The 15,516-nt window shown below is 43.7% G+C and overlaps 2 protein-coding genes across 5 annotated transcripts in view; one reads left to right on the top strand and one right to left on the bottom strand.

Moving 5' to 3' along the window:
- BRCA2 (BRCA2 DNA repair associated) overlaps window positions 1-2,161 on the top strand; it is a 30,953-nt gene extending 28,792 nt beyond the window's left edge. For all 3 annotated transcript variants that reach the window (XM_083498839.1, XM_083498840.1, XM_083498841.1), the window contains exons 24-25: window positions 1,086-1,226; window positions 1,431-2,161. In XM_083498839.1, the coding sequence (XP_083354965.1) occupies window positions 1,086-1,226; window positions 1,431-1,850 (561 nt within the window). In that variant the 3' untranslated portion in view covers window positions 1,851-2,161. The remainder of the gene's footprint in view (window positions 1-1,085; window positions 1,227-1,430) is intronic.
- Window positions 2,162-2,342: 181 nt separating this feature from the next.
- N4BP2L1 (NEDD4 binding protein 2 like 1) lies at window positions 2,343-14,609 on the bottom strand. Of its 2 annotated transcripts, none has more exons than XM_083499013.1 (5): window positions 14,247-14,609; window positions 9,081-9,208; window positions 7,452-7,540; window positions 5,763-5,839; window positions 2,343-4,641 (listed from the first exon to the last, which is right to left on the bottom strand). In XM_083499013.1, exons 1-5 carry the CDS (start codon window positions 14,486-14,488, stop codon window positions 4,398-4,400), a joined length of 780 nt encoding a protein of 259 aa, XP_083355139.1. In that variant the 5' UTR covers window positions 14,489-14,609; the 3' UTR covers window positions 2,343-4,397. The 2 variants fall into 2 exon arrangements, with proteins under 2 accessions (XP_083355139.1, XP_083355140.1); XM_083499014.1 differs by lacking the exon at window positions 14,247-14,609 and adding an exon at window positions 13,732-14,041.
- Window positions 14,610-15,516: the final 907 nt, after the last annotated feature.

Genomic DNA, 15,516 nt, shown 5'->3' with positions numbered 1-15,516 from the left:
TATCCAATGCACTGAAGGTATGGGGCAGGGAAATTATGTTACCTTATACACATGGAATATCAAATGGTAAAGGCTGGTTGCAACAAAAGACATACTAAATTAGCATTTAATGTTTTGTTTTGATCTGTCTAGTCTCCAGTGGAAGACAATTCAATGTTTTGTGAAAGCTGTTTCTCTAGTTGCCCTAATTAAAGGACATTTGCTATAGAAACTCAGGTAATAGCTTGGAACAGTTGTAATGTGTTCCTGACCACAAGCCTCTGTCCAGAAGTAGGATGCCAGCTGCACCTTCCAAATAAGCTATCAACTTCATAAAAGGCATTACACTATTTATAGGGCAGTAGTAGCAGTAGTCGCCAAAACATATATTTTTTGGTAAGGGTTTTTGTCCATACAAGATGTCCAGCTTTCCCAAAACACCCATGTAGTGAAATGCACGAAGCTGCAGGCCAAAGATGCAAAACCTGTTCATACACTAGTCATGTGTTCATTCTGTACATGAAGAAGAGGTCTGTATGAATTAGTCTCCAGTCCAATCTGCTGCTTATATAAACAACAAAATGTGAATGCCAGTATTTTTGGCACTGGACATAGGCATTGCCTGTAACTATACATATGTCATTCATTCTTTCCTTCATTTTGTGTATTGCCCTTCATCTGAAGATCTCAAGGGCAGTTCATAACATAAAAATGAGAACAAAACCAGAAACACCCCCCAAAACACATGTGAAAGCACATAGTATGTTGATCAGCCAAAGCTCTAGTTGAAGAGACGTGTTTTTGCCTGAGGCCCAAAGATGTATAATGAAGGAGCCACACAAATCGGGCCTAGGGAGAGCATTCCACAGATGTGAAGCCACTGCAGAAAAGGCCTGTTCTCATGTTGCCAGCTTCTGGACCTCTTGTGGAAGAAGCACATGAAGTCCTTGCATTATGATCTCAGGGTCTGTGTCAGTTTATATGGGGAGAGGTGGTTCTTGAGGTATTGCAGTCCTGAGTATCTACAGCATACCATATTCATTATGTTAAAAATCAATAGCAAAGGGTTTTTTAAAAAGTAAAAACTATATATTTTTGTCCTGCAGAATACCAGCTGCTTTGGCAAAGATGCACAATGCAAACTGATGAATTTGCTACAAACAGATGACCCACAAACATTTAACTTGCCCCAAGAATGTGGCTTGGATCCCATTTCTCAGAAATCTGATGCAGGAAATAAACATTCCGTAAGTTTTTATTAATCTAGTATGATGATTATATTTACCAGTATAATCAACTTAAATATCAGACAGCATATTTAGCCATCTCAAGTAAGTATAAATAGCTCAAGGATGGTGGTGGAGTAATGATTAGTTCAGATGTCTTTGAATGGCAGTAGTCATTGACAGAATTTAAGCTTAGTTTTCTCTCCCCCCCCCCCTTTTAATTAGATTGCAACTCCTAGCAGTGGACTATGGCATCAGAGTCCTTTGTCACTTGGGAAGCTAGATTCAAAGCCACCGGTATCTCTAGGGTCAGCAAAAACAACAGTGGAATTACAAGAAACCCCTAAGAACTGTAAGAAAAGAAGAGCAATGGACCTGCTTAGTCGAGTACCTTCCCCACCACCAGTGAAGACCAACTGTATATTTATTTCTCCATTTCTGAAAAGGGCATTTCAGCCCCCCCGAAGTTCCGGCACTCAACTTGAAAAGTCACTGAAAAGAACAGCATGTTATAATAAAAAATCTGCCCTGAGAGGGTCTAGTGAGACTGGTTCTCCTCTTGAAAATAATTTTGTTGCTGACGAGGAGCTTGCAATGATAAATACACAAGCCCTCGTAAGTAGTTTTCCAGAAGATACAGGTTGATTTGGTGGGTACAATTGTGTATTCCATAGCCACTGCTCTTCCTGTCAGCCTTTTAGTAAGGAATAATTCCAATATTCTGGTAAAACAGATATATTGCAGGACTGTAAGGAGAGTACTGAGGCTGCTACAAAGGAGACAAATGGAACAAATACTTCCATTAGCTGTGCAGATGACGTTCCAAAGACAAAGGAAAGTACTTATAAATGCCTGTATTTAAATATTTAAGCAATCTTTGTAAATGTTATAAGTGTTTTGTACAGGCTTGTCTGTGTATTACTCATTTCAATTCAGAATAAAGCTTAGTGTGATTATGTATGCTCTATCAAATAGATTATGAAAATCCAGTAAGAATGGCTGTAAATTTTAAAAATCCTGTCATGTTGCGTAAAAGCACATTCAAAGTTATGGAACTAGTTTCGCAATAACTAACTTTAATGAAGGCATTGTATATTTTTAGAACTCCAGTGTACAGTTCAAAACATGCAGTCAATATAATTTGATTCCCTTGTTTATTTTTGCATAGCAATCACAATGGTTCAAGGCCAAACATATCCAAAAAATACAAACCTTATGTTTGTTATTGCCCTATTTGGGTGTTTTGTCTCCTCTTGTGTAAAGAAGCCTATGGTGGGCAGTAAGGCTACTCTGACAAAAAAATCCTTCCACTATGTCACCTTTATTGTGTTAACAGGCCTCAATGAGTTTGAAGGCAAAGGTATGAAGAACTGAGTTTCCATTCCTTATGCAATTTTAGAACCAATTGTGCAAAGGGAGGAGAATGGCCCCCACTTCATACCTTCACCCTCAAACTTGTGGAGGACTCAAGATATGGTCCAGACGATGCAGAGCTTGGAGGCACATACATACCCATGTTTGTTTAGAGTGGACGAGGGCAAACATCTGAATCAGGCTAATAGTGAAACACCCTGTAGGAATGCAAGTAGATTAGTTCTTTTTTTTAAGCCAGCAATCAATTTTAAAGTATCTGAAGTTAACATAGTTATTGGATAGTTATCTTGCTTGTAACTCTACTATCTTATTTTTACATCACTCTTTACTACAGTGGTACCTCGGGTTACATACGCTTCAGGTTACATACACTTCAGGTTACAGACTCCGCTAACCCAGAAATAGTGCTTCAGGTTAAGAACTTTGCTTCAGGATGAAAACAGAAATCATGCTCCGGTGGGGCAGCAGCGGCAGAAGGCCCCATTAGCTAAAGTGGTGCTTCAGGTTAAGAACAGTTTCAGGTTAAGAACAGACCTCCGGAACAAATTAAGTACTTAACCCAAGGTACCACTGTAGTTTCAATAAGTACCTACCCTTAAAGAGCTTTTAGACGGAATGATTAAGCAAATATACTGAGAAGTAGCTGATCTGTGGAAACAATTAGATGAAGAGAAAAAGCACGACTAGAGAAATTAAACTAGCAGGCTGCAAAAAGGCACAAATAACACTTAGCACTGAGCGTTAACAAAAGTCACAAGAGTGCCAATTGCTCTCATTCATTTCAGTTAATCTCTAGTTCTAATGGCCACTGAATTTAGGCAGGTTTCCTTGCTCTACCCACCTTTAGCATATGCTACTACCAAACAGGAAATTGAGGAGTACCCAACTCTTACTGTGGAGCACAGAAGAACTAATCTGTTGTCAAGATTAGTTCCTGAATTGTTCCTACGGTTGCAAACTATTTGGTGTGTGTTTCAGGAATCATAATAATAAAAAATAGGGTGAGCAATGACAACAAATGGGGGTCTAAATAAAGCTCCTCATTGGTTTCAGCAAGAAAGGAAATCTACATGATGTAAAAAAGGAGGTAAACTGCAAAGTAGAGAAGCAGCTGTGTCAAAGAAGGTAAATGTCATAAAAATGAAGCTATATTAAGATGGAATGTAGAAAAGAAGGTGGTCCTGTGAAATGCAGATTTATAACTTAATTTTAAAACCTAGATACAGAAGAAACTAACATTTTAAAATTTGTATACTGTAAAATTAATTATTGTGTCAATATTTATGGAGGGAAATCTGTTTACATTTCCACAGCCTTGTATACTGAACAATTGATGGAAGTCAGGGGAATTAGAGTTCTAACTGTTGCACTATACTATGATTAGCAATGGCACACTAATGATATGAAATATCATTTGTGTGCATCCTTACCAGGACCAAACATTGTATAGCACCACTGTTAGCTCGATCTGCACAGGGATGCCAATTCCTTGCCCCCCATAGTATATGAGCACAATGACATGGAGATCCTTTTCTATGTTGCTGCTAAAAATTACTGTGGGTTCTTCATTATGTTTACACTCCTAAGCGTGAGTCATTCTGTCAAAACTGTGTGTGTGTGTGTGTGTATAAAGCCAGGTGTAAACATGAGTGAAGAAATATAATCTGCATCAGAAGAATATTAAAACAGGGTTTTTAACCTCCAAAAGAATATATGGAGATTTAAGAACTAAATCTACCCAATAGAAAAATACAAATATTTTAAGTACAGAATTCCTGAAGGTATAAAACAAAATTTTATACAACTTGATTAAAAACTCTAATATACCGGGTAGAAATCATTTCTCCTACTAAATGATCTTTCATTTCTGGAGTTGCTGTTAGCTCTTCTGTTGGGGAATGTTGAGTTCACATGGGAATAACCAGTATCGTAAACGCCATAGGATCTACTGAAATGTCTGGCTGGTTCTTCTGAATGAAGCACATCATGAAAGGTAACATCATGTTCATATTGCTCCTTCATCCTCTGTATTGTCTCTCGTGGAACACCATGGCCATTCCGTCTATGGAATAAATGTAAACATATACGTAAGTATATTTAGTTAGCTACATATCCAAACAGCATGTGAATACCAGCAATCATGTGAACTGCTCCTTCCATTTTCATGACAACCTAGTTCACAAATTAATCCATTAATGTGTGTTCATGGTTTGGAAAAGCATTGTGGATATGAGACCTAAGAGGTTAAGGGGAACTATTCCCTCTAATAGCAAAAGAGAAAATGGGGAGCGCAGTACCGATTATAGCGCAGGGTGGAGCCCTCCACACTGTAACACACTGTTGCAGGTCCCACTCATCCATCTACTAGCTATCACAGGTGATTAGTCCTGATGAAAGGAAAGCCAAAATGGGGCCACATCATACATTGAGAATTGCCCTGTTTGCTTGAATTGCAGATTGACAATAAAGGAAGATAATGACAAGAGAAGGAAGTGGTTTGTGTTACAGGATGGCTGTGTAAAACTATCTAGCTTTACAAGGAAAAGAATAAAGGGGGGATTGAGTTATTGCTGGGGAAGTGATAGATAAGAAGTGATATATGAGCAACTATCCACTCGTTGATCATGCAGGGAGCATGCTGAAGACTGCCTGACTGCAATACAGTACGCATGTCCGAAAGGTGGTTAGTGTATGTAATATGCCATAAAAGGTGCAATGTCATGGTTGGCTGTTTTGAATTCTTCCTATCTTTGAGAAGACGATAAATAGTACTCCCACCTTTTGCGATCATAAAATAAAGTCCTTCTTGACTTAACTCTCTCCGTGGCAACTGACTTTCCAGCCACAGACCCTCAAAAAGGAGAAATCACTTCACCTTCAGAGGTATCTGCATGCTCCACAGACCCCAAAGTTTTGCAGAAGAACTTTAAAAAAATTCCAAGGAGGCAAAAAAACCCAAACAGTCCAGTAAGGCCTGACCGTGGTGCACAGCAATGAAAGGTGCATCAGATGAAAAAGCAGAACAGATCTAGGGGTAGAATGGAATGTTCTGCAAGAGGGCATGGCTAGCTGGCATTCTGAACAGGTGCGCTCCTGTTAGAGGTTATGCTATAGTGCAATGTTTTGTTGCAGGTATCACTTGTATTCTCATAGCAGCTAAAAACATAAGCCAAAAAACTGTACCTGGTTAGTTCCCGAACATTGAATTTCCAGTGTGTATCTGGCTCTCGAAAAAGAACTTCATAGCTGTGTTCAAGTGCCTGATGTGAAAGAGTACTGAATTTGTAATCAAGTCACAATAAAAAGCTACCTTTCATGATTTACATATGCACAACATAACAAAGTATAAAAATAAAGTATAATAAAGCATATACAGTGGTACCTCTGGATGCGAACGGGATCCGTTCCGGAGCTCCGTTCACATCCAGAAGCGAATGCAACCCATGTCTGCGGGTTGCAATTTGCCGCTTCCGCGCATGCGTGATGTCATTTTGCCGGTCTGCGCGTGCGCGAGCAGTGAAACCCGGAAGTAAGGCGCTCCGTTACTTCCGGGTCACCGCAGTGTGCAACCCGAAAATACTTATCCCAAAGCTACTTGAACCCGAGGTATGACTGTATAATTAGCCTTAAACTCTAGTGAGACTGTAGTTCAGTACAACATGGCCACACTATTAATACCATATTTGTCATGTCAGTAAATCTCAAAATTTTGTGCTGTCCCGCAGTTCAAAATAATTTACCTCTTTTAATTCCATAAGATCTCTAAACATAAAGGTTGCCAAGGTAAGTTAGAAAACAAGATTTCAACAGTTTACAACACTATCCTATATTGCCACTTCTGACAAACATTCCTTCTCAAGAAAAACAGCAAAGCCATGCAATAGTACAGCAAATTATGTGCTCTCAACACAGGTGGTGAGCTATGGATGCTGAAATAGTTGCTTCATTAATAATTTAGAAGCTGTCAAAGTTATATTAACCACACACAAAGAAAGGGAAATTAGCAGACTGACCTAATTCTAGAGTCAGATTCCAAGGTGATTTTTTTCAAGTGATTTTGAACTACAGCAAAAATATACCAAAAGTTATACAGACACAGGGGCAGAAAGCACATCTCATTATGAGTGATAGGCACTATCCTACCAGGTTCCCAGCACAGTCACCAAACCATCTCCAGATGTTAGCTGGAGGCAAGTGTACACTAATTGCAGTTTGAGAAGTAGGATCCCAGCAACAACAGTGCAAACTGGAGGAAAGGTACTCATGTCCCCCCTGCAACCTAAGAGTTACAGAGTATGCTCAGTTCAGAAAAGAAGAATCATATAATATAGATTAAAGAAAGTGACACTCTTTCTGACTTGAAGGATGCTGTCCCATAGCCCCTAGGCACAGAACATGCTTTGCCTGCAGAAGATCCCTGGCATGTCTAGTTAAATGGTTCTTGGGCAACTGGCTGTATCTTGGAAAGCTTTCACCAGTCAGAACCAATAATATGATTAACCAGTGGTTTGGTTCTGCTAAAGGTAGTTTCATATGCAAGATCAGAAAGCTGATCACACAGACTGCATGGTCTATGCTCATTGAGGCATAGAAACCAGGCCATATGGAAGATCAGCATTTTACTGGCACATCCAGCCACATATTGTGCAAAAGATTAGGACCATTAGTGGTTTCTAAGAGCCAGTTGTGGCACAAAAAAATGTTCCAGGGCTTGGGCAAAATCTGTGAAAGTAATGTTTGAAAAAAATGTTAAGCACATTAGAAGTTCTTGCCATTTTCCCGCCTTTCTTGATAGCAAATAGCAGGATTATCTGCTCATTTTTGGAACCCATGGCTAAATATTAAGAATGACAACAGGTCAGTTTCCCCTACCATTATCACATATGGCTTCATTTCCCAAGCGTGGACGTTGGTATTATCAATAATAACTGGGGATTTCCCATTCTTCATGGCTTTACGTGCTGTAACATAACAATGTAAATGTTTTAAAAGACCAGACAATCAGTGAAATAATCCTGTTACCTACACAGATGTTCTGAATCGAGCCTTTGGGGATTCACTGTGTCACAAACAAGTACTGATGTGCTCAATGTAATGAGGAAGTGTTTCTGAAGACACAGGATATAGTCCATAATGTGCTTTAGTTTCAGTCTGTTGATTTCCACCCATATTAATGTCAGGCAGGAATATACTAGACGCTGCAAGCAAGGGATATAAAGGGAAGGAAACACTGGTCTTGGATAAAAGAATTCAGGCTGCTGTAAAAGCTGGGAAAGATTTGTGCCTTCAGCAGACCTGGCATCTGAGAGGTGGTCGAAGGTGGCTAGTAATAGCTAGGCTCCATAATAAATCTGGTGCCGTCCAGAGGAGACACTGCACTAACCGTTATGGAGAACGTGTGCTCAGTCATATACAAAATTCAAAATCAGAGATACAATGGAAATGTGGACTCTCACACAAAACTTTTGAAAACAAATTTCTCCTTCACGTAGTTATCTTTACATGGGAGTTGTGAGCAAATCCACACAACGGCCCAGTTTCAATGTACCTATTTCAGCTTATTGGGACAAGATATACAGAAGCCTTGTGAAGGCATGTGCCATGCTTGCTCCCCTCCTGCCTTCTTGGAGTGCTGCAATTAGTCCAGAAAATCTTCAGTTATCCATGTTTTCATTTAACATCAGAACCGCTGAAACTATGAGTGACACAACCTTAACCAATCTGTTCAAACCCAAGAGAAAGATACAACAAAGTTAGAAATAAAATGTGAAAACAAGTTATTATTGTTGTTATTGTTATTCTTGTTATTTAATGGCAGTGGTCATGCTTATATTTTTAGTATTAAAAGTTTATTATCAGGGCATACAAATCTGCCTTTAGATATCTGACAGCGGAAGCAATGCCAACTGATTATAGAGCATATATTGTACAATTCATTCCTTTGCTAGGAATTTTTATAATGCATTTTTTCCACATGTCCGTACTAGAGACTCAAACATTAGCCCCTAAATAGCATCTCATTGTTTTCTCCATAGAATCATTCACTTCTTACTACTAGTAATTGATGTTTTGATCAACTCTGGAAGCCATTTTGATCAAAATGAATAGCGCCGGTGCGACAAATAAGACATTCTCTTACAGCAAGGCTCTCTTCTGCTGTAACTTTTTGTAGAAGAAAACTGCTGAAGAGTACAAGGTGTAGATAGGAAGCAAAACCTAACACACAAAACTAGGAAGCTACAGGGAACTAGGCAGAGGGCCTTCTCGGTAATGGCACCCACCCTGTGGAACGCCCTCCCACCAGATGTCAAAGGGAAAAACAACTACCAGACTTTTAGAAGACATCTGAAGGCAGCCCTGTTTAGGGAAGCTTTTAATGTTTAATAGACTATTGTATTTTAATATTTTGTTGGAAGCCACCCAGAGTGGCTGGGGAAACCCAGCCAGATGGGCGGGGTATAAATAATAAATTCTTATTCTTATTGGAAGGGCTGTACTTGCCTCTCTTTTGGTTCCATCTATGTGCATCTTCTAGAGCATCAGGATCAAACACATATGTGCCATCCTCTGCAGAGAAGTAGTCATCAGTGCTCAGAACAACTGCACTGGGAAATTCACGTTTCAGTTGCCTGTTGAGACCAAACAATTGTAAGGAAGGGTCAAAACTTCATACGGATTAGTAAAACTATTAGAAATGAAGTTTTTCATTTTCTAACCAACACCACCCTTCAATTTAATTGGGGCCCAAATGTTCCCCGTGCACTTTTAGAGGAATCGTCAAATGAAAATAAAGCACCATTCGAGCAAGGGTTGAATTACCAGCCATTTAAACCGCCCCCCCCCCCATTTACTGCAGGAGAAAATATTTATTAATACCACTTAATACAATAAAATAAAAACCACCTTTAAGCAGTTTGCATAAAAATAAAAACACAACGTTCAGTGAAATTTCCAGGGCATTCCAGGGAGCTGCTGCTACCATGGAAATTGCCAGCTTCCATGTTGTCACCAAGTGGCAATATGCTTAGAGGCATGGCCCCCTTGAAAGATCTTAAAGGTTGGTGTGGTCTGTATCAAGGGGGTTGATCTGGAATGTATCCTGGTCCCAAGTTTTTTCAGACTGTAAAGTAACATACATGTTTCTCTCCTCCCCACCGTAAAACCCAATTTATCATCACAACCATCCTGTGAGAGGTAAGTTAGGCTAAGAGATAGTGGCTGACCCAAGGCTTTGTGGCTCAATGGGGATTTGAATCTCAGTCTTCCTGCTCCTAATCCAATACTGCCCTGGGGAGGAGGAGCTATTATAACAGCAAAGGAGCAATCGTCTAGGCCAGTGTTTCCCAACCGGTGTTCCGCGGCACACTAGTGTGCCGTGAGATGTTCCCTGGTGTGCCGCGAGATGTTGCCTGGAGGGAGGCGGGCGAGGGCGTTTGCTTCCCGGAGGACTTGTGGGAAGCCGCCCCTTCCCTGGGCGACGCGCCGCCTCGCGACTCCGGAGTCAGTCCCGAGGGCTCTCGGAGGGACTCGCGAGCGACGGCGCGACGGCTCCGGGGCGCGCTCAGCCGGGCCGCCGCGCGCCCCCGCGCAGCCCCTGCTGCAGCTGCCCGGCGTGGAGCGGGGGCGGGGAGCCGGGCGGGGGCGGGGAGGTCTTGGTCTGCTGCGGGCGCAGGAGGGCGAGCGGGAGAGGGGGAGCCGTCGGGTCTCCTGGAAGGAAGCGAGGCGGCGGCTGAGGGGGATGCAGCCCCGTCCCCAGCAACAGGCGCTCCTCGAAGTGAGGCCACAAGTCGGGGCTCGGACAGGGCCTGGAAGCAGCGGCTCCGGCTCTTGGGAGCGGAGAAGGGGACTTCGAAAGCGGCCTGGAGGAGAAAAGCCCCGATGCAGCGAGAGCGGGGAGCGTGCTGCCTTGTCCAGGCCTCCTCGCTTTGTGCCGTCCGCTGCCAGGAGCAGGACACGGGGGCTCCTCGTTCGCATGCTTTCCCGGGTGATCGGTTAGGGTTAGGGTTAGGGTCCCTCAGTCCCTCGCTTTGCTGCCTCCTCCCCCCCCCACCCCCAAAGCTTGGAGGTTCCCCGGCAAGGGGGAGGGAAAAAAATTGAAAGTTACACTTTCATGCGTCCCTCCCGGCGTGACGCTGCGCGCTGACGTCACGGGGCTGTAATGGTGGTGTGCCTCGAGATTTTTTTCATCAAACAAGTGTGCCTTTGCCCAAAAAAGGTTGGGAAACACTGGTCTAGGCGCAGTGGATGCAGACCACAGCCTTTCAGGGCAGGATAGCAGTCCTCGAGTCTGCCTTTTATAGCAAACTATGCAAAATCCAGTGCAGGTGGGTGTGACTGGTAGGGAAGCTCTATATCATCAATAAGGAAACACTAGCCCTCCAGCTGTTGTTGAACTCCAGTGCCATTAGCCACAGCCACTGGTCAGGAACGGTGGGAGTTGTAGTTCAACAGTAGAGGGACATAGGTTCCCCAGCTCACATCACAACAATATTTTTAAAGGACAGTGAATGATAAGGACCCACCCACTTCACCAGTTTATAGCAGTTGGACTTAGCCTCACTTAGATATGGATGAAGCAGCATCTGTTCAATCCAGACTCAACTTGTCTATACTCTTATAAGATACTATCAACAAATGCCATCCATCCATCCCTAGCATAAAGTTTCCTCTTGACAGTAAAGGACAACAGAATATGTCAGACTTCTCATGGGAAAGATTTGTTGCAAAAGGTGAAGCTGCAGCAATGGAGCCTTGATGTCTGGAGGTGGAATGTCAAGGTATCATCTGCAATATCTCAGCACAATAAAAGAATCCTTTCACAAAGCGAGTTAAGCCAAAAGCGATCTAGAAAAAAAGAGTCTAACCGCAAACTTTCATTTCTCAATTCCTTATCTTGTTGAGCAATGGCAGAGGCAGGCCTCAATTTATCAAAAAAGTAAAGAGAGAGGCCAGCAAGCTGAAATGAACTGTCAGGCCACCTTTATCTCTATGCTCCCAACTGTTTAATATATATGCTTTGCTTATAAAATGCATACTACTGTGGACTTTGTGCAACTCTCAGGTGCATTTTTTAAAATACTGTCCTCATTGACCAGATGCTTCTCTTCACACTTGCTATAAATTGTGCTTCCTTTATCCTGGAGATGTGACAAGAAGACTAAATATCCAAGGGGTGAGTGAGGCAAGGGGAAAGTGCTTAACTCTTCCTTCACCCTTCACTTTTCAGTCAGCATGCCTTCAGTATGAACTCTTCAGGTCTGTTGAACCAGAACCATGTCATACTAATAGAGTGAGATTTTTTTGCACTTCCTAAAATCAGTGAGATGTGAAACCAGAGCCAATGTTTCCATGACTGGCTTGCCAGAAGCACATTTTGAAAGCCAATGAAATTAAAAACAAGCCATTTCCAAGCAGTTTCATGCAGAAAATCAAGAGCTGTGCCTTTGATAGTAACTATATGCTCTTTGAAGACAACATAACACCTGTGCTTGGAAACGAAGAGTAATGTGAATCTCACCATTATACTCCAGTTCAACTCACTTTACCTTTAGTGACATGCAAGTTACAAAAGTTGCAAAACCTGCTGTTAGTCTTTGGTGTCTTGTTTCATTTCATCCAGTACGTATAAGGTTTGTGACCCACCAAGCCACATATAGCCCAAAAGTGATGTAGAACAGGCTCTCCTAAGAGTTCAATAAATTTGCTTCCTGCTTTTGCTGCTGGCTTGGGAGGTCACGATACTTGGTTGGGGGAGGCAGCTGGTGTGCCACAAATCAGGGAACCCTGGTGAAAGCTACCTGTGCTGGAAAATGTTTATATTAGTTCAAGCCATCAGGAAATATATTACAGTACTGCATACTGATTATAGGTTTCTGATGTTGACTCCACTCAAATTCTGTATTAAAAATGTGGGACATCACAAAGAAAACAAAGGCGTTAGCTGTTTTCCTTAAAGTGATCAAAACAGTTCTTTCCACTTCCGTTAATCATAAGAAAATGGTAACCGAGGGCAAAATCCAGAGTCATTAAAATCCAAGCGATATTTTTGTATGTGTGCTTTCAGTGCAATGTTGACTGCCTTCCAAAGTATCTTGTTTGATTTTCTCAGAATCAAGCTGAACCAAGGCCCTATGAGGATTGGGAAATTCCCGTCGGTAAATATTCATGTCGAAACAGGGAAATATACCAAATATATGTTTACAAAAAGAAAATATATTTAATTACTGGCAATTGCTCTTATCACTCAAGGTTACACTGGTGGTAGGGACTGATAACCAATTAAGAAAACAAAACTGCTGCAGCTCAGAAAAAGAGAGGCAGTGACAGCTGTGAAGGAGCAGTAGCAGCCACCACCCCACCAATTCTCTTCTTGTTTCCCTGAGCTATCTTGGAGCTCTGTCTTGACCTACCATGAACAGCCCCAACTTGTTTCAGACGTGCTCCTGTACCTTGAACAATCGTGCAGCAGCAATCAGAACCCCCAGAGACAAAGATTTTTCCCAGCATGGTGGCATAGCTGTCAACCTTCCCTTTTTTTGCGGGAAATTCCCTTATTTCAACGCCGTTTCCCACTGCTATCCCGGATTGTTAGATATCCCGTAGACTGTCCCCAGGACAGGTGAGGCTGCTGATCCCTTATTTTCGAGGCTGCTGACCCCTTATTTTCAAATCTGAAAGTTGACAGCTATGCATGGTGGTACAGTGACAAGGAAATACGCCTATCTAATGTCGACCACAGGAGCCATCCTACTAGAAAAAAATAAAGTTGACCCCACCCCTCTTTCCATCAACATGGAGCACGCAGCGCTTTGCTGAACCCAGGGCTTCTTTATCCCAGAACCCTTCTTGAATGCCAAGAAAACCAGAGGTGGTGGGGTCGGGGACCCCAGGCCCTCCAGTCGCTTCTGCATGCCAACTTCCACCAGCTTTGCCCGCTTTTCACAGAATCCTCAACACATCTGGAGGGTCGCAGGTTCAAGAGCCGCTGAGCATGTCCAGAGCGCCTGCTGAGCAACCTGTCTACCCTCCCTCACAAAGCTTCGAGGTGAGAAAGCGCGGTTTTCCCGCTCAAGACTTCGTCTCCGTCGTTTTACGACTCGAGAGCTGAAGGAGTCCTCTCTCCTTCGAAAAGAGAAGGGTGTTTTTTTTTTACCTGGCCAGAGTACTTTTCCCGGAGCCGGGCAGGCCTCGCAGCAAATAGAGGCTTTTGCTGAAGCGGCGCCTCCTGCGAGGGGGGCCCTTGCCTTGCGCGGGGGGCTGGCGGAGGCTCAGGCCTCCGAAGGCGCGGGCCAGGCTATCCTCCATAGCGGAGGAAAGGCAACAGCCGCCGCCTCCTCGGGAAGCCTGCGAACCGACACTGTTTACATGGCTCCTCGTGACGGGCGCGGGCGGAGTCCGCTCTCTCCGCCCCGCTAAGGCGGGCGCGTCCAGGGGCAAAGGGGCAGAGCGCCGCGCGGGCTCGCTCCCCTCCTCGGCGCCTGAAGCAGCCGAGTTCCGCTCACAGGCCTCCCTCCACCCCCGAGGGAGCAGCCGCGTCGAGTCAAGGTTCAATTCCCCAAAGCGGGAAGCAGGGCCCTCTGGCAGAACTGCGTGAGCCACAAACGGCGCGACTCCGGTTTCTCCTACAAGGCTGCCCTGCGCCCCCCCCCTTTCTTCTTCTTTTTTTACCTCAAGGCGTGCTTCTGTGTGCTATGGCATTGGCGAGGAGGCGAGGACAGAAATGCAACCTTATAATGCACCGCGCTTTGTTTTGTTTTGCTTTTTTTGGAGCATGGGTTTGAGGCCCCCTGGCAGCGCTTGCCCTCCTCAGCAGAGATAGGAAATGTTTTCCTGCAGCGAGAAGTGTTCGCTGCCGGCACGTGCGAGATGCAGCGGCTCTCTTTGCTGCGCTGTTTCCAGGCGCTTCGCATTCCCCCGGAGGAGTGTTTTGTCCCAATAATAAGTGCCCTCGCATGCTGAGGAAGGAAGTTGCGATTACGACTAAAATACCCATGTTTCGAAACTCAAAACCATGAGCACTTGCGGCCAGAAGAGCCGCGTCATCTGCAGCTCTACTCGCAAGCAACCATTTCGTGCAATAGTGCTCGCTTTCAAGCACGCAGGTGTAGGACTGCAGCCCAAGTCATGAAAAGATTAAACAGCAGTTGCTTCTGCACAGAGGACCAAAAAGGCTCGCTTTAGAGCCAGGCCAAAATCCAGGCGCGGGGAGCCTTTGGCCCTCCAGAAGTTGATGAACTACAGCCCCCTTTGTCCCTAGTCGTGGGCTGTGCTGGCAGGGGCTGATTGGAGTTGTAGTTAAGCCACATCTAGTGGGCCAAAGTTCTCCACACCTGGCCTAATGGATAAGGGAGAGTGTGCATATGGGCTCTTTCAAATGCATGTCATACACACCTGCATCTAGGGAGTGGGCCTAGTCAGGAGTGCTCAGAAGCCACATCCCATATGCTCAGTGCCCACACGAAAACTAGATAGTGCTAAAAGAGAAAGGCATGAAAGGCATGAAGTCAAGTCTTCATAAGAAAATAGAACAAAAGTGCTCCCATTTATACTCAGGGGAGGTTTAAGAGAGGAAACTGGACAAAAACTTTACTCTCTTAAACAAGAAAAGAGCCAAAAAGAAACTCCTGACTCCTGGTGGCTAACCTATACAATATATTCACATCTATTTCCATCCCTTTTGTTTAAAGCAGGAGTGGCTAACATGTGGCTCTTGTGATGTTGCTGGATTGCAATCAACCCGACGATTGGCCATACTTAGTACGGCTGAGGAGACTTGGTAGTTCAACAACATCTAATGGACCACAGGTTCCACACACCTGGTTTAAAGAAGCTGTTGGTTGTTGGCATCTGTCCGTCTTGGGAGACAATGGAGAAGTGTGTCTTTGGAGGTGAAGTTAAACTGTTGGAAGGTTGCAGCGCCTGCTGTGGTAGAGACGAA

This window comes from Podarcis liolepis (genome assembly GCF_965112155.1).
Source record: "Podarcis liolepis genome assembly, chromosome: 4".
In the NCBI taxonomy this organism is placed as follows: Eukaryota; Metazoa; Chordata; class Lepidosauria; order Squamata; family Lacertidae; genus Podarcis; species Podarcis liolepis.
Note: the sequence above shows the minus strand (reverse complement) of the source record. Positions and strands in the feature narration are given on the sequence as shown.